Source organism: Chionomys nivalis, chromosome 4 (genome assembly GCF_950005125.1).
Source record: "Chionomys nivalis chromosome 4, mChiNiv1.1, whole genome shotgun sequence".
Classification (NCBI taxonomy): domain Eukaryota; kingdom Metazoa; phylum Chordata; class Mammalia; order Rodentia; family Cricetidae; genus Chionomys; species Chionomys nivalis.
In genome coordinates this window covers 72,380,753-72,400,233 of record NC_080089.1, presented here as the reverse complement: position 1 = coordinate 72,400,233, position 19,481 = coordinate 72,380,753, and the positions used below count along the sequence as shown (strand labels likewise).

At 46.2% G+C, this 19,481-nt stretch overlaps 1 protein-coding gene across 1 annotated transcript in view; it reads right to left on the bottom strand.

Moving 5' to 3' along the window:
• Rab27a (RAB27A, member RAS oncogene family) overlaps positions 1-19,481 on the bottom strand; it is a 56,810-nt gene that overhangs the window by 3,004 nt on the left and 34,325 nt on the right. The window contains exons 3-5 of the mRNA XM_057768904.1: positions 16,029-16,114; positions 14,087-14,190; positions 9,806-9,929 (exon numbers count right to left, since the gene is read on the bottom strand). Of these exons, the coding sequence (XP_057624887.1) occupies positions 9,806-9,929; positions 14,087-14,190; positions 16,029-16,114 (314 nt within the window). The remainder of the gene's footprint in view (positions 1-9,805; positions 9,930-14,086; positions 14,191-16,028; positions 16,115-19,481) is intronic.

The following is a 19,481-nucleotide window of genomic DNA, read 5'->3' as shown; positions in this document are numbered from 1 at the left end:
GTCCTGAGGCAGAGCGTATGAAAACTGGACTTCTATGAGGAAGGAGGGAGTAGGGTAAGAATGTTGTCTAAGCAACCACTGATATTTTCGAGACAGGGTTTCTCTGTGGTTTTGGAGCCTGTCCCAGAACTAGCTCTTGTAGACCAGGCTGGTCTCGAACTCACAGAGATCCGCCTGCCTCTGCCTCCCGAGTGCTGGGATTAAAGGCGTGCGCCACCACTGCCCAGCTTGAGTCAACATCTTAAAGGTTATCTGGAGAATGTACATGCATGTGTAGCTGTTAGGTCTTGGTTCCCAGGGGAGGAGGGGAAGCACTATGGCACGGAGGCTGAGAGGATTCAGAATTGTCAGAAATGGCTTCAGAATTGTCTTTAAGTTTTACAATCCCAGATTCTCTACCTTTACCTTGTTTCTCAGTCAATAGAACACATCCTTGGGGGAAATGCCACATGTATTTTACAGACCAAGTGACTAGCCAGACCTTCCCTAAGTCCTTAAACTACATCATATATGCATCTCTAGAACCCATCTTCCTGAAAGAAATAACAAGTACTTTGAGTTGAGTGTGCTGTAATTATGCCTCCTTGTGCACCAGGGATTGTAAATACCAGGAAACTTTCCCAAATCGTATTGCATTTAAATATGCTTACAGCAAACCATCTGGGGTCAGACTCCAGAAGTTTTAGCCAGCCCAGCTTACTAAGTCGAGATGAATTGAGTTCTCCTTTTTCCCTCACACATTTCCATGCAGGCTGTGATGCTTGCAGCTCACTCCCCCTACACACACTTCCGGTACTTCCTTGCCACTTCTGGGAGAAGTTAATAATCCTTAAAGGGTCATTCAGCTAATAAATGACAGAAGTATAAGTGTGTTCTCCCCATACTCCCATGTGTGTTCTCATATGTCCTATAGCCCCTGTTTGACTAGGAAATGTCCTGTTGGATCTACCACTGAGCAACAGCCATCTAACCTGGTTTGTGAGACACAGTTTAACTAGGTAACTCAAGTGGATCTTGAGTTTTCTATGTAGTCTAAGCTAGCCTCAAATTCACAATTCTCCTGCTTCAGCCTATGCACTATTTGGGTTGCAGATGTGTACCACAACTCCTGGCTTAATATTTTACACTTTTTTTTTTGTTTGTTTGTTTTGGTTTTGGTTTTTCGAGACAGGGTTTCTCTGTGGCTTTGGAGCCTGTCCTGGAACTAGCTCTGTAGACCAGGCTGGACTTGAACTCACAGAGATTCGCCTGCCTCTGCCTCCCGAGTGCTGGGATTAAAGGTGTGCGCCACCATCGCCCGGCTAATATTTTATACTCTTAAAAAGACTTTTATTAGGCCGGGCGTTGGTGGCGCACGCCTTTAATCCCAGCACTCGGGAGGCAGAGGCAGGTGGATCTCTGTGAGTTCGAGGCCAGCCTGGTCTACAAAGGGAGTTCCAGGACAGGTTCCAAAGCCACAGAGAAACCCTGTCTTGAAAAAAACAAAAAACAAAAAACAAAAAAAAACCCAAAAAAAAAACTTCTATTATTTTTAATTATGTGTGTGTGTGCATGTGTGTATTCATGTGAGTGCAGGTGCCTACAAGGACAAAAGAAGGTGCTGGATCCCCAGGAACTGACATTACAGACAGTTAAGAGCCAACTAGAGACCAAATTCTGTTCCTCTAAGGAAAGTAGATCTTTTAACCACTGAGTCATCTCTCCAGCCCTGGATATTTTATACATTTGGAAAGGCAATTAAAAAAATCCACAGTCAGCGTGGCAGTGGTGGTGCATGCCTTTAATCCCAGCAGTCGGGAGGCAGAGGCAGGCAGATCTTTGTGAGTTCAAGGCCAGCCTGGTCTACAAGAGCTAGTTCCAGGACAGGCTCCAAAGCTACAGAGAAACCCTGTCTCAAAAAACAAAAAACAAAAAAAAAAAAACAAAAAAAAAAAAACAAAGAAAAGTGAAAAAAATCACAAAGTCTGAGCCTGAGAAAGTGAATATAAAAAGCACAGACCGCCTTACAGAGGGCCTGGATTCAGTTCCATGTGGTAGCTAACCCCAGTCTCAGGATCAGACACCTGTTTTTCATAGACACTGTATGCATGTGATGCTTAGGAAGATATGCAGGCAAACCATTCACAGGCATACAAAATACAGATAAGCAGTGTTTTGTTTTGTTGAGACAGGATCTAAGAAGCCCTGGCTGTCCTGGAATTTGCTACTTTGGCCAGGCTGACGATAAACTCAGACACACACACACACACCCCTAACTCCTAAATACTGGGATTAAAGGTGGTGTGTGAATGGGCTGGGCTGTGACAGTGTGTAGCAAGCTTTCTTGGGCCATCAGCCCCCAAATCATGACACAGAGACTTAATTAAGAATGCTTTGCCTTAGCTTTGAAGGGGTTAAACACTCTTCAGTTTTTACAATTGAATATACAGTTCTCTGAGAAGTACAAAACAGTTGTCTTTCCCAACCAAGGGTCATTTATCTACAAGGTCCCTTACACTCAGGGTGGAGAGGAGAGAGAGAGAGAGAGAGAGAGAGAGAGAGAGAGAGAGAGAGAGAGAGAGAGAGAGAGAGAGAGAGAGAGAGAACACAGAGGGCCTAAGCCAGCCTCAGTATCTCAAGGACAAACCCAGCAGCCCCTTTCTGAGTCACGGCCAAGCTTGCACAGATGTGTCCAAAAGTGATAAGACTAAACCTCAGCCAGTTAAAAATATGCTAATATAACTGCTGCTTGCTTAACCAATTATATAACTGACCCTGAGACTCCCTTAGCCACGCTTAAAAGGAGCCTGTACGTCCCTTTCGGGGTTGTCGCCATTTTGTACAGGTGAGCGATCCCATATGCATGTGGTATAATAAACACGCTTTGCTCCTCCATACTATTTGAGTCTGGGGTCCTCCTTTAGGGTTTCCTCAGACCCTACAGTTTAGGCTTGTTTTTAGCTAAGTCTTTTTTTTAAAACTTAAATTAGCCCATTTCTGTTAATCTATGTTCTGCCCCAAGGAGGCTCATTTACCTCATCTCCATACTATCCGTCCTGCTTTCCTGCCTGGCTGGTTCCCCTTTTCTCTCTGCCCACCAGCCCCACCTATCCCTTCTTGGCCTGTTGACTGACCAGCTTTTTATTAGACCAGTCAGATGCCTTAGGTAGGCAAGGTAAAACACCAACACATCTTTTCATAGTTAAGCAAATGCAGCAGAAACAAAAGCAACACACTTTTACATACTTAAACAAATTTAGCATAAACAAATGCAACACACCTTTACATACTTAAACTAATACTCCACAACAGTGGGCCATTCCTTTAATCCCAGTAAGGAGGCAGAGGCGGGTAGATCTCTGGGCATTCAGGGCCTGCCTGGTCTTCAGAGTGAGTTCCAGGACAGCCAAGTCTACACAGAGAAACCTTGTCTTGAAAACCAACCAAACAAAAAACCCAATAATAATTAATAATAATAATAATAATAATAATAATAATAATAATAAAGTTAATTAAATAAATAAGGATTCTGGGCTGCAGAGCAAGCACTGCGCTCCCAGCACAGCTCTGGAGGCCTCTCCTTACCTAGGAAGAGGTGTGAGCTCATGAGGTCACGGTGCTAAAGCGATGAGACAGCATGCGCAGCACTTAGCACAAACATTCAGACAGGAGAGTCTTCTTTCAGAATCAGTATTCCTGCTGCACAGGGTGGTGCGTGCCCAGAGCAATCCCAGCGTGACCGAGGCACCATTTCTGCACATTCAAGAGCTGCTTGGGAGTTCTAGGTGCCATCCAGGGCTATGGTTCTGGAAGACCCTATCTCAAAAAGCCAGTATGCAAGTATGTGTGTGCACGTGCATGTGTGTATATATTATTTTTTTTAAAGATTTATTTATTTATTATGTATACAACATTCTGCCTAGATGTATGCCCGCACGCCAGAAGAGGGTGCCAGATCTCAGTACAGATGGTTGTGAACCACCATGTGGTTGCTGGGAATTGAACTCAGGACCTCTGGAAGAGCAGTCAGTGCTCTTAACCTCTGAGCCATCTCTCCAGCCCCTATATATTATTATTTTTTTTTTAAAAAAAGTATTTTTAAAAAGTTTAGGTATGCCAGGCAGTGATGAGTGCTGTCTGCAAATGAGACAGTCTCTTGATGGGAAGCTGCTGTCATTTTGTTTACTTGATGTTTTTATTTTCAAATTGTGATGAGTCGGCTGGGTGGTGGTGATTCACACCTTTAAACCAGCATTCAGGGAGCAGAGGCAGATGGATCACTGTGAGTTCAAGGCCAGCCTGGTCTACAAGAGCTAGTTCCAGGACAGGCTTAATAGCTACAGCGAAACCCTGTCTCGAAAAACAAAAACAAAACAAAACCAAAAAAAAAGTTTAGGTATGTAGGTATCAATTCAAAAGGATCATTACTTTAACCAGAGAAAACTGGCACTACCCGTTATGTCCACATGATGGTGCTAAAGCAGCACTGCCTTGGAGCTGTCTTGCTAGCCGTCTGCGAAGAGATGGTTGATATTGACATCCACCTACACATGGCCCCTTGTTAAATGTTTGGAGTTTGTGAAGACACAGGCAACTTTTCATGTGCTCTTACAGATAGATTCATCACAGTTGGGCCTGGTGGAGCACACCTTAATGCCAGCACTCAGGAGGTAGAGGCAGACAGATCTGAGTTTGAGGCCAGTCTAAAGTTTGAGGCTGGTCTAAAGTAGTAAGTTCCTGGCCAGCCAAGGCTGCTACACAGAGAAACCCTGTCTCTAAAAATCACATGCAGAAAGAATACTTATTTATTTATGTTTCTTTTTTCTTTTTTTTTTTTCTTTTTTTTTGGTTTTTTTGGTTTTTTGGTTTTGTTTTTGTTTTTGTTTTTGTTTTTCGAGACAGGGTTTCTCTGTGGCTTTGGAGCCTGTCCTGGAACTAGCTCTTGTAGACCAGGCTGGTCTCGAACTCACAGAGATTCACCTGCCTCTGCCTCCCAAGTACTGGGATTAAAGGCGTGCGCCACCACCGCCCGGCTATTTATGTTTCTTGAGACAGGTTTCTCTATGTAACCTTAGCTGTCCTGGAACTCTGTAGACCAGGCTGACCTCAAACTCAGAGATCCACCTGCCTCTGCTCCCTGAGTGCTGGTTTAAAGGTGTGGATCACCACCACCCAGCCGACTCATCACAATTTGAAAATAAAAACATCAAGTAAACAAAATGACAGCAGCTTCCCATCAAGAGACTGTGTCATTTGCAGATCTCCACCAGGATATCCGCAGGGCAGAACCCCAAACAGCTGACTTCTTTTCTATTTATTTACTGACAAAGCTGGGAGTTTTTTTTTGGTTTTCGAGACATGGTTTCTCTGTAGCTTTGGACCCTGTCCTAGCAAAACTGGGAACTTAAAACCAAGTTGCGAAGAGTTGCTAAGGATTAAGAGATGGTTCAGTGGTTAAGAGAGCCTGCCGTCCTTGCAGAGAACCCAGGTTCAGTTCCCAGCACCCATATCAGGTACTCACAACTGCCTCTAACTCCAGCTCCAGAGGGATGCAATGCCTCTGGCACCTGTGGCAAACCTGGTGGGTACCTGCACTTCACACACACACACACACACACACACACACACACGAAAGCACTTGCCTGGCATGTGCAAGGCCTTGGGGTCAGTTCCCAGCACTGCAGAAGTTGTCAGAACGACAGCGAGAGTGTGTGGAGAGTTTTGTCCCAGGTATCTAGGTGTTTGACTTACATGTGGATCCAGAATTCACGGTGAGTCTTGCTGGAGGCTGAGTGCTCACAGGAATGGGCTGTGTGATGAACACCTGAGCCTGGAAGACTTCAGAAAATGGAATCTGGATCCTCAGTAACTATCGAGTTACAATGGGTTCCAGGAATCAGTTTTGTGTGTTTGGTTGTAGCTTACTTATGTGGTTTCAAAGTATGCGCAACAATAAACCATTGATTTCTAACTTTTTAAATTTTGTATGTGTATGAGTGTTTTGCTTATATATGTGTATGTGTATACCATATGTGTGCCTGGTGCCCGAGGAAATCAGAAGAGGGTATTAGATCCCCTGGATCTGGAGTTATGAATGGCTGGTTGTATGTCACCAAATGGGTGCTGGGAATCAAACCCCGGTCTTCTGCAAGAGGAACAAGTGCTCTTAACCACAGAGCCATAACTCCAGTCCCATTAATTTCTTTCTCAATTCAAAGATGCCAAGCTTACAAGGAATCAAATGATTGATCGGGGACCAAATGATGCAGGCACATGTTACCCAGTCCAGAGTCGATACAGAGCACTGCTAAATTCAGACCCCTGAAATCCAAAACAAGATCTGTACTAATGTCTGCTATCTTCCACTGACATTGTGAATAAAGGTTTGATTTTGTTATTTTAAGACAGTTTCTCTGTCCCTGGTTGGTTGTCCTGGAACTTGCTCTGTAGACCAGGTTGGCCTCGAACTCACAGAGATCCGCTGGCCTGAGTATAGGGATTAAAGACAGGCACCATCACTTCTCAGCGTGAATCAAGATTTCCAACTGAGCTTTCATTGTAGAAACTTTGGGCACCTTCCCTCATCACTAACCAGCAAGGGGTATAGAGTCCTCATCTCAGATCTGTGTCCAATCACCTGCACAGCACACCAGTGTGTCATTCACTTGCAGCCAATCACCTGCACAGCACACCAGTGTGTCATTCAGTTGTAGCCAATCACCTGCACAGCACACCAGTGTGTCATTCAGTTGTGGCCAATCACCTGCACAGCACACCAGTGTGTCATTCACTTGCAGCCAATCACCTGCACAGCACACCAGTGTGTCATTCACTTGCAGCCAATCACCTGCACAGCACACCAGTGTGTCCTTCAGTTGTCCTTTCGTCCCATTCACCATCTTCTTGGTTTCCTCCATTCAGAATAAAGCAGCCAAAGCAGCTTATCACCTCCACCAACTATCCTCTGTGATTAAAGGGGCAGGGACTGTCTCCACCCCTCTCCTCCCTTCTCCAAACATTTCCTTTACCCTCGTCAATTAAAACCTCTTCTCAAGTCAGGCGGTGGTGGCGCACGCCTTTAATCGCAGCACTCAGGAGGCAGAGGCAGGTGGATCTCTGTGAGTTCGAGGCCAGCCTGGTCTACAAGAGCTAGTTCCAGGACAGGCTCCAAAGCTATGCAGGGAAACCCTGTCTCAAAAACAACAACAACAGAAACCTCTTCTCATGGGTGTGGGGTGGGACTGGGGCATAGCTTAGTGGCAGAATGCTCGCCTAGTAAGTGTGAACCTTTGGTTTGATTCCTAGTAATACAAAACAATAAAACCCTTAATAAAACAAACAAAAAACTCTTCTCATTTTAACTCATCTTTGTGGTGTCTTCCATGGCCAGTGCATGCTGGACACAGGGAAAGACAGTCCCCACATAACTCAGAACCCCAGTACAACACGAAACAGAACTCTCTGATGCCAGGCAGACTGCAGATTCCTGAGACCCAAAATGGAGTAACGAGAAAGGGGCTGATCCTTCTACTCCGCAGGTGCTTGAGAAATGTTTGTTGAAAGATTCTTCTCGTCCGCCCACTTTTTCATTCATGTCTCAAAAGCACGGGTGATAACCACGGCCTCTATTGCTTCACAGCTGACTTCCTCCTTATCTCCTTGCAAAACAGCCTCCCTTCAGCACTGAGTCTGACTTGTGGGGTTTGCTCCTTCCCCTACCCCACCCCCATTTCCTTTCCACACTATTTGAGTGCCTCTCAAGGGGGAGGTGGGGGATACCGGAACTGCCTGTGAGCTCTGCCAGCCTCTAGCTCAGAATCTCCCAAGTAGGCTGGCTGGTCACGATAGCTGCATAAGAAAACCACGTGGCAAGCTGTTAAAGTCACCAGCGCCCAGGCCCCCCACACATGGTATGCTGCTGTGGCCAGGCTGAGCATTTCCCAGAATTAGATCTTTGGTTAGGGTGGACCGGGCATGAAACACTCCGCATCTCACTGCATCTCCTTGCCAGAGTAAGCCAGCAGGGTGCTGGAATTCCCTAGGTGAAGTGGCAATGGCCAGAGGCTTAAAGTCATGCCCCGTCCCACCCTGTGTGTCTTCTCTCCTGTACCCCTCTTTTCCTTTCCCAGAAATCCAGCTCCAGAAATCCAGCTCCTGACCACCTCACAAATCACTGCCCGCCTCTTACCAGTGTTTCGCCCTCCATCTTACCCCACGTGCAGTTCCCAAGCAGGCATGGAAGAGTGTAACACCTTTCGGTACTCAAAAGCCTCCAGCTCCCTGTGTCCTTGGCAGAGAGTCAAAGCCCCCCAGAGTCTGGCTTCTTCCCGCCTGGCCAACTTAACCTTCCACTCCCCCCTTCACCCTCTAGGTGAGTCCCATCCTTTAGTCCCTCCTAAACCTCCATCAGACCACGGAAAACCAGAGCCTGCAAGCCCTAGCGGTGATTCTGTCTTTGCTTCCCTTTGAGCTGGGGTTACAGGCATCCACCAGACACCCAGATTGTGACGTGGGTGACAGGTCCAAACTTTGGTCCTTGCGATTGTGGAGCAAGCGCTCTAACTGCCGAGCAATGGCTCCATCCTTGCCTCCTACTTTTTCTACATTTCCATTCTCAGAAGTCAGGAGAGGGAAGTCAAAGTGAGGCAGTAACTTCTCTGGAGTCCACCCTCCCCTTTCATGCACAAGCCCCGGGGTGGCCCCGTGGTGCCCCCATGAACCTCCTACAAGAGCTGAAAAGGAAGAGAGTTTCTGACCCGCCACTCAAAAATCAGCCTAAACCAAAGGGCATCTTCACCTCTTCCCCAAAGTCATACCCAATGAGGCCTTCCCAACTGCCAGGACTCTGCAACAAGGTATGTAAAGTGGTTTTGACATTTCCTTGCTGAACACAGAGGATTTCCTTATTCTAAGAGTCTTCTGGTAGCCAGGTGGTGGTGGCAGGGGCAGGGGTGGCTGCTCACACCTTTAATCCCAGCACTCGGGAGGCAGAAGCAGAGGATCTCAGGTCAAGGCCAACCTGGTCTACAGAGTGAGTAGGTGAGGACAGCCAAGACTGTTATACAGAGAACCCCTGCCTCTAAATAAATAAACAAATAGGTGATGTGGGAGGGTCTTCTATCTATCTGTTGCTTTCATTGGTTAATCAATAAAGAAACTGCTTGGCCTGACAGGGCAGAAAATTAGGTGGGTGGAGTAGACAGAACAGAATGCTGGGAAGAAGGCAATGAGGCAGATACCTCAGGTCAGACGCCATGAAGCCAGCCGCCAGGTCAGACATGCTGAATCTTTCCTGGTAAGCCACCACCTCGTGGTGCTACACAGATTATTAGAAATGGATTAGTCAAGATGTGAGAATTAGCCAATAAGAGGCTGAAACTAATGGGCCAGGCAGTGTTTAAAAGAATACAGTTTGTGTGTTGTTATTTCCGGGGCTAAGCTAGCCATGCAGGAGCTGGGCAGGACGAAAAGCAGGCCTGCTCGCTCTCATTACAAAAAGGTAAGTAAGTAAATAGGTAAATAAATAAACAAGATTCTTCTGTTTGTATGTTGGACAGAAGGCCCTGCGGCCAGCATCTGCACTCAGGGCTCTTTTCCTGCAAATTCCAAGGTTAACAAAAGGAGACCAAGATACCAGAGGGCGCCCCTAACCTGTGTTTCTTTTATAAGTCCCACTGTGACACTCATAGAATGAGAGGTGTTTGCTACCTCTCAAGGCCAAAAGCAAAGCGGTTTACTTTAAGCTCTCACTTTGTCATTTCAGTTGCTCACACGCTAATGCTTCTGTTAAAACGGTTCCTCCAGATCCCGCCCCAGGAATACTCACCCATACTTCTCTGCGAGTTCCCTGGCTTCCTCCTCTTTCACTGCCCGCTGGTCTTCTAGGTCACTCTTATTTCCACACAGCACTATATCCGGGTTTTCACAGTATGCATGCATTTGTAGCTGGCCTATGGTACAGGAAAGCTTGTTACACGTCATTATAATGTAAACATGCGAGCAATAGAAAATACATGTAAAAGTGCTTCTGGAAACCACAAGTGCATATACAGGGGTAAAGAACCGATAGAATATCTCAAAGTATCAATACTATAATCTTTAAAACTGAATGGATTATTATTCCTGTCCTTAATAAACACTCCAGTATGTTTATATCAGAGAGACATGGAAGATTATGGTAACCCTTAAAAGTGTGTGTGTGTGTGTGTGTGTGTGTGTACACGCACACACGCACACGCAGATCATAAAATACCTGTCTTTTGAATAACAGAATTGGAATGCTCAGCCCTGAATGGAATGTCTGTGCTACACCACACCCCCCAAGGCTCCAGGATGTGTGTGGAAGAGGAGCTGGTAAGATAACAAGAGCTAGCTGGAGGTAGCAGATGACTTCAAGGAAACAGTATTTTCCAGACTCGGCAGGACAGACGGATGTATAAACTCAGATTAGGATGGCATGCATAAGACCTACACGGGCTCACACCACTCAAAATTCCGCCACAAAGGAGGGGGCTGGAGTCCCACTCCTACCTAGAGAACTGTGGGCACTTGTTTGCTGATGAGAGGGAGAGTTGGTTTTCTCCAATGAAGTGACACCTGGTATATTGACCACACTCCAGGACAACCCCCCCCCCAATCAATCAGTCAACACATGGGCTGGTTTTGAGGGGGGGTGGAGGGGGAAGGAAAGGGGGAGAAAATGAATTTAGATGGGTAGGGAGAAGGTGGAGAGGGGAATGAATATGATCAAAAGACACTGTATGAATTCATCAAAGAACAAATTAAAAACCTTATAAACAGGACTTCAAAAGAAAATTGGAAGAATTCTTTTAAAGAGTTATTTTTATTTTATGTAAAAGTGTTTACCTGCCTGTATGTATATGCACTATAAGCACACAAATGTCTGTAGAGGCCAGAAGAGGGCACCAGATCCCCGGGAACTGGAGTTGCAAACAGTTGTGAGCCAACACATGGGTCCTCTACAACACCAGTCAGGATCCTTAAAGACTGAGCCATTTCCCTGGCCCTGTGTGTTGCTAATCTTTTGTTTTTGATTAATAAACATTTACAACTGTTACTTTTTTGGCTTTGTGTATGTGTATGTGTTGTTACTCTTTTTTTTTTTTTTTCTTTTTCTGAGGCAAGGTTTCTCTGTGTAGCCCTGGCTATCCTGGAACTCTCTTTGTAGACCAGGCTACAGAGATCAACTCACAGAGATCCTCGTGCCTCTGCCTCCTCAGTGCCAGGATTAAAAGCATGCACTACCACTGCCTCACAATGTGTTACTAATCTTAAACCCTGTTTGTCACTTTTTAAAAATTTCTTTCAACAGTAGTAATAGTTGTATAGAACTGTCTTTTTGTTTTTTGAGACGTCCTTTATCCCCCAAGCTCACTATGTAGCCAAGGATGCCCTTGAAGCTCTGACTGCTCCCACCTCCTGAGTGCTAGAATTACAAGTATGTAGTGCGTGGCAGTTTATAGGGTACCAAGATGGTAACCAAGGCTTCATGTGTCCTAAGCAAACACCCACCAGCTGAACTGGATTTCCAGCCCTAAGAAATATCTTTTTATAATGGAACCTACTAACATGTGAAATGCTTTTCATATTTCTGTGTCACCCTAAGGCAGAACCAAGCTATCTAAAACAATTAAGAAACTGGGTGTGATGGTGCATGCCTATAATCCCAGGAAGATGAGAAAGAAGCTTCGTGAGTTCAGAGATAGCCTGGGCTACAGAGTGAGACCTGAAACAAAATCTATGGTTCGATAACATAGAGTAAACAGTAAAATGACTGTCACCAAGGCCAAGGGGAAGAAGGGCGCTACAGCCATAGTCGTAATGGGCTGGAGAGATGGCTCAGTGGTTAAGAGCACATGTTGCTCTTCCAGAGGACCTGGGTTCTGTTCCCACCACTCACTCCAGGAGGCTCAGTGCCAGCAGCTACACCGGCCTCTCAAGGCACCTGCACTCACATACACCTACCCACAGACACCAGTTTTTAAAAAGTCATAAAAACGAAATCTTTAAAAAGAAGAAAAAGAGCTCCAGGGTGCTAAGTAGCCCCACCTTCCAAAGAAGGAGAATAAACCCCAACTTCTCTCTCCTCACACTCCAGAACAAAGTTGAAGCAGTAGCTGAACTTTCACAATCACAGGTCTTAGCATGCATGACCTCGTGTGTGTGTGTGTGTGTGTGTGTGTGTGTGTTGTCACTATCAGCTCCGAGTGTTGACACTTCAGTTCCTCCTCACGAAGTCAGGTCACACAGGTCTTATCAAGAGAAGGTGAAGGAGGAGGAAGTTTCCCCAAGCAGTCACACAGGCCTGAATTTCAGGACACTGTCTTTTGCCTTCAGGGGACAACTTAGGTCACAAGACCTGCCCAGGCAAGATCAAACTGTGCCCTGTTTCCTACAGAAGCTGGGCCTCTTCTGCTCTTCGGGTGTTAACGTGCAGCTCCCACACCCTTTAATGCCCAGACACAACTTCCTTCAGGATTTGCTACATTGTCTCCTCTCCAGGTCTCTTCTGTGCTCTCTTGGCACCTCCACTGTCAACTACCATGGTTATGAGCGTCTCCTAGAGTTGAAGCATAAGTCTGTTTATCTGTTACTGACTGTGTCCCCCCAAACCCCCTCCCCAGAAGTTATCTGACCTCCTTAGCTTCCTCATGCATAAACGATCACAGCAGTTCTTACTTCCCAGCGGCAAGGGAAGGTTAACTGATTCACTGACTCTCTGGGTAAGGTGTGTGGGCAGTAGCCTCAGCATCCCCTGAGAACTTACTGGAAATGCAAATTCTAGTCCTAGGCATCTGACCAGGAACGTGGATGTGGGGGAACCACCCTCCAAGAGACTCAGATGCATACACACTCAGTTAATAAACCAAAGCACTTCTAAAACTCTGTAAGTAACAGTTCAGAGTGTCTATGTTGGTGATTCTGAGACTCTCTCTCTCTCTCTCTCCCCCTCTCTCTCCCTGTCTCCCTCCCTCCCTCTCCCTCTTTCTCTGGAGGGAGGATTTTCCAGTCAGGGTTTCTCTGTGTAGCCTTGAATGTCCTGGAACTCTCTCTATAGACTAGACTGGCTTGAACTCATAGAAATCCTCCTGCCTCTGCCTCCCAAGTACTGGGATTAAAGGTGTGTGTCACCATGTCCAGCTGATGTTATTGTTCTCATCTCTAAAATTTTGTATGAAAACTATGAAGTAATAAGTAATTAAGTAAATTAATCAGTTATCTGAAATTTTAGGTGTACCTAAATCCCTGTAACCTGAGGTGAGATATGATAAAGGTCGGATATGTGTTAGAACAGTAAAATAAAATAGCGGTCATTAATAAGAGAGGAAATATTCCAGCTAAGATGATTTTCATGGGAGTTCTTTCTTTCCAGGTTTTTAAAAAATAAATATAACTTGGGGCTGGAACAATGGCTCAGTGGTGACAAGCACCCGGTGCTTTTCCAGAGGACCCAGGTTCTAGTCCCAGTACACACCTGGTGGCTCACAACTGTCTGTAATTCAGTGCCAGGGGATCCGACGCCCACTTCTGGCCTCCACAGACACTGCACATGAGTGCACAGACATGCAAGTAAAACACTCACAAGCAGAAAGCTAAAATGTAAATAAATAAGTAAAATAAACAACTCTAGCTGGTCAGAAAGAAGGGAGGATAGAGGGTTCACAACAGAGTGGAAGATAAAGGTAAAAAAAAGGGGGGAAATGTGTGAGTTTGGAGGTTTAGACTACCTAAAAAGTTTTGTCAGGACTCAGCCTGGCTCAGAATGGGGAATGGCTTTAGACATGACCTGCTCAGTCCCTTAACTCCAGAAAGACAGATGGTGACCCAATTCCAATCATGCCGGCTCCTACACCAGGCTGGCTCAGCTTTAGGCTCTTTTGACCCCTCCTGAGAGGACAGGGAAGGACCCCCAGCAGATGGTAGCTCTCGGGACGCAAAGGAGAGAAGCAGGGAATGTCAGTCATCTGCAGCAGTAAGCAGAAGAGCTTACTCTTTGCAGCCTTGGCCCGGAGCTGTTTTCAGCCAAAGACATAAACATAGCTACACTCAGGGAGCAGAGCAGGGCCCGGGAAACCCCAGCACTTACTTATCCAATTTCGGACATTGAGGAAACTTTGCTCATTTGTCAGGTCGAACAGTAGCAGGAAACCCATAGCATCTCTGAAGAACGCAGTGGTCAAACTACGAAACCTAAGGCACGAAAACAGATGGTCACTAAGTCATGGCCACACTCCTGAGATGCAAAGCTGCCAGTGACACCCTCCACCTTCAACAGAGATTCATCAACAATTCCCACGCTGCTCTCCCAGACAGCTGCTTACCACTCCCTGATTTCAATGTGAACAGAACGTGTTATTGAAAACTGAGCCCCACGGACTGGAGAACTGCCGTGTAACCTTAGTCTCAGCCAGGAAATCGTTGGACAACCATGAGTTCACTGGGCCAAAAGCAACAGTGCTAGCAGGTCATGTGTGTTTTCCTCCTGACCCTACAAGGCAATCTTGGTCTCATGTTAAGCTCTGTAGAAGTCTTTCCTCTCTGACAACCATTTCATTGCCTCTAAGGTGGGAATGGTGCTGAGGAAGACTCAACTCTTTCCAGGCATTCTACACCCCCCAACCCCCCCACTCCACCCCACCCCACCCCACTTTACCTGCTGCCCCTCCTCTTCCTCTAGTCGGTTCCTCCCACTTCACATAAATACACAGTCTGTCACTAGCAGGCGGGCACCACAGAAGGACATGGTATATACATTAACCAGCTATTCAGAAATGGTAGGTTTTTCTCAATTTTTAAAATATATTTATTTTTATTATATGTACACTGGTGTTTTGTCTACATGAATGTCTGTATGAGGGCGTCAGATCCCTTGGAGAAGGAAGCTACAGACAGTTGTGAGCTGTCATGTGGTTGCTGGGAATTGAACCTGGGTCCTCTGGAAGAGCTGTCAGTGCTCTTAATTGCTGAGCCCTCTCTCCAGCCCTTTTCTAAATTATTTTATTCAATGTTCTTACCAAATGTCTTCATTGTTTACAGATACCAACCAAAATACATGGTACAGATGGCATGATATGATATCTAAAATTTGTCCTCCAGGTAACACGGGAGGGAGAGGAGAGAAGTGATAAGGGGGCCATGTGCAGTAAGACTGGCCCCGGCACAGTGATTGTGGACTCTGAATAAAGTGACAGGGATTCAACTGAACCTCTCCTCTTTTGTGTACACTTGAAAATTTCTATGGTATTTTTTTTTTAATCCTTTAAAGAGGGCTAGGGAGATGGCTCTGTGGTTAGAATGTTTCCTGTACAAGCTTGACAAGCAGATTTGGTTCCCCAGAACCCACATAAATGTCAGGTGGGCATAGCAGACCATAGTGACATAGTTACATAGTTACACAGACCAGTGTGTAACTCCAGCTCACAGAAGACAGAGGCAGGATTCTCAAAACAAGCTACAGACCAGCTGCGTCTGTGAGTACTGGGTTCCAGAGAGAGATCCCGCCTCAGTGAGTCAGGTAGAGAGCAAAGAGTCCTGATGTCAACCTTGGGCCCCACATCACACCTGTGCCTGCATACCACAGGAGAACACACACACACAGAGGAAAAAATCCTTCAAGGGGGCTGTAGCTGCCTGAAAGTAGCCTTGCACCAAGATGTGACATCGTTTATTTTAGTTAAATAACCTGTGGCCTGATTAAGTCATGCCAACCAGATGTTCCATCGGGCTTCCGTATCAGATAAGAACAAAGCAGAGAGTCTTAGGACTCCCTTACAGGTGAGCAAACAGCTAAGGCAATGGGGGAAAGCCTAAAATGGGAGAGAAAAAAAAAGAATGAATCCCAAATAAGAAGTTTAATTTTAAGGAGATTCCCATCTCTGTTGATCGCAGAGAAAATGTGCCTCTCGCTGTCCCCTCAGGCTGCCCGCAGACTGATCTGGCCGCCCAGCTCACCAGGTGCAGACGAGCCAATTGACTGCCTTTGCCTGCCCAGGTCAGTGTGGCAAGAGCACTGGGGAGGACATGCCTACCTCTCCTGTCCTGCCGTGTCCCATAACTGCAGGTGGATCCTCTGGCCTCGGCCCACGGCTCCATCTGGTCCATTAGCTCTGTACACCTAAAACATCAAAGCAGAGAAAAACCAAGGGAGATTCTGAGATGGGTGGGCTCTTCTTGACTTTCTGTTCAACATGAAACTCCAAAGCATCTACCCTTCTCAAGAGAATTGAGTCCCGAACAGGTTTGTACTTTGTTGCAATAACTGCACTTGGGCAGGTACCTCCTACTGAGACATCTTCCTAGCTGGAGATGTAGTTCAGTTGGTAGAGCCTTGCCCAGCATCCATGAAGCTCTATCCATCCCCGGCACCACAAAACCAGGCATGGTGGCACACGGCTGCAATCCCAGCACTTGGGAGGTGAGAAACAGAAGGATAAAAAAGTCTTCCTCAGCTATATATCAAATTGAATTTGAGACCAGCCAAGAATTTATAAGTCCCTGTCTCCAAAAAAAATCCAAAAATAATAAAAAATTTAAAACAATTTGTTTTATTTTAGATTTTGGGGATGGGGAGGCAGTTTCAAGGTAGGTTTCTTTGTGTAGCCCAGGCTGTCCTAGAACTCACTCTATAGACCAGGCTGGCATTGAACTCAAGGGATTGCCCTGGGGGGTTGAAGAGATGGCTCAGCAGTTAATAGCACTGGCTACTCTTCCAGAGGACCCAGGTTCAATTCCCAGCATCCATAAGGCAGCTCATAACTGTCTGTAACTCCAGTTCCAGGGAATCTGACACCTTCGCATCAAATAAACAAGTAATAATTTTAAAAAATCCTCCTGCCTCTGCCTCCAGAGTGCTGGGATTAAAGGTGTCTGCTAACACTGCCCCAGCTAAAATAAAAAATAAATAAATGTATGTGCATTATATGTTAGAAATACTTTACGAAATATGTAAGTAATACAATGATTTATGCTAAAGTACCAGTCGACTTGCTTTCTCCCAGGGTCCCCTCAATCACTACTTCAAGAAACATTGACTTTCTGTGGCTTTTCCTTATCTCATCTGTAGAAAGGGTTCTCAAAATTATTTTATTTTTTTGGGAAAGGTGGTGCACACCCTTAATCCCAGCACTCGGGAGGCAGAGACAGACGGATCTCTGTGAGTTGGAGGCCAGACTGGTCTACAGAGAGAGCTCCAAGACTTCATAGAGAAACCCTGTCTCAAACAAACAAACAAAACAACCAAGAACAAATGTACCGCCATGACAGCTGTGAGAGCCTCTGCCCTGGCGGCCACTGCAGGAGCAGGCAAGACAGCTTGGAGGTTTGTCAGGAAGCTTCCTCGAGAGCCCACCCCAGGCCTGTCCCTGGAGAGCCCACCCCAGGCCTGTCCCTGGAGAGCCCATCCCCAGGCTTGTCCCTGGAGAGCCCACCCCAGGCCTGTCCCTGGAGAGCCCACCCCAGGCCTGTCCCTGGAGAGCCCATCCCCAGGCCTGTCCCTGGAGAGCCCATCCCCAGGCCTGTCCCTGGAGAGCCCATCCCCAGGCCTGTCCCTGGAGAGCCCATCCCCAGGCTTGTCTCTGGAGAACCCCATCCCCAGGCCTGTCCCTGGAGAGCCCATCCTCAGGCCTGTCCTCAGCTTCATCCCCCAGAGCTGTGCAAACAGCAAGCCCTGCAGGTATTTAACAGCAGGGCTACCAAGGGCAGCAACACCAGCTGTGACTGACACATGTCTAATCTCTTTCATTGTCCCCATTGTCCCCCTCAAAGAATAAACTCCAAAAACAAAAAAAAGAAAAAAAAAGTAAAGTGTCTCAGGGAGATTATTTTTGGGTTTAGTTAGTTGGTTAATTTTTGTTGTTTGGTTTTGTTGGTTTTTTTTCTTTTTTTCCCTAAGTCAAAGTCACCTTGCTCTGTGGCCCAGGCTAACCTGGAACTTACTCTGTAGGCTGAACTGGCCTCAGGTTTGCAGTTGTCCTGCAAGTTAAAATTATCAAACCTAACCATTTATAACTCCAGTTCCAGGGAATGACACCTTCTTCTGCCCTCTGTGGGCTCCAGGCACACATGTGGTGCATACATACATACAGACAGACACTCATAAGACAAAAATAAAGTAATTCAAAAAACTAAATAAATCAACAAACAAAACTACATGCAAATAAATAGCTGTGATGATTACATCACTTGAATATGTTAGAAAAGTCTACTGAGTTCTATACCTTAAAAAGATGGGTTTTAGCTGGTCAGTGGTGGCACATTCCTTTAATCCCAGCACTTGAGAGACAGAGGCAGGTGGATCTCTATGAGTTTGAGGCCAGCCTGGTCTACAGAGCAAGTCCCAGAATAGCCAAGGCTATACAGAGAAACCCTGTCTTGACAAAAAGATGGGGTTTATTTGAGAATTACACATTAATAAATCTACTTTATTTAGACTAAAAGAAAGAGGTGGAGATGCCCTTCAGAGGCAGAACACTCACCCAGCATACACAAGGTCCTGAGTTCAACCATCAGAAACCCACGTACAAAAGAAGCCAAATTATAAGGTAATTAGCAAAAATAACCACCAACACACAGTCAGCCCTAAGGTGTGACAGCAACTCACCAGCACACACAGTCAGCCCTAGGATGTGACGCCAGCTCACCAACACACACAATCAGCCCTAGGGTGTGATGCCAACTCACCAGCACACACAGTCAGCCCTAGGGTGTGACGCCAGCTCACCAACACACACAGTCAGCCCTAGGGTATGATGCCAACTCACCAGCACACACAGTCAGCCCTAGGGTGTGATGCCAACTCATCCAACACACACAGTCAGCCCTAGGGTGTGATGCCAACTCACCAGCATACACAGTCAGCCCTAGGGTGTGACGCCAACTCACCAGCACACAGTCAGCCCTAGGGTGTGACGCCAACTCACCAGCACACACAGTCAGCCCTAGGGTGTGATGCCAGTTCACCAACACTTATACATGCTTTTGATTTTTTTTTTTTTTTCGGTTTTTCGAGACATGGTTTCTCTGTGGTTTTTGGAGCCTGTCCTGGAACCTGGAACTAGCTCTTGTAGACCAGGCTGGTCTCGAACTCACAGAGATCCGCCTGCCTCTGCCTCCCAAGTACTGGGATTAAAGGCGTGCGCCACCACTGCCCGGCTTATACATGCTTTTGAAACATCACTGGTTGAGATTGCTACTGTGTTATTCAGAACAACACAAGGTAAAAGTCTGTACACAGGGTCAGGGAGCAGGAGAGAGGGAGAGAGAGAGGGAAAGAGGGAGGAAGAAAGGGAAATAGGGAGGAAGGAGAGAGGGAGAGAGAAAAGGGAAGAGAGAGAAATGGAGAGAGAGAGAGAGAGAGAGAGAAATGGAGAGAGAGAGAGAGAGAGAGAGAGAGAGAGAGAGAGAGAGAGAGAGAGAACAAACATACACTCACTGGGACACACATCAGACATATGATTAAAAATAAGTATTTTTTAAAAGGAAAA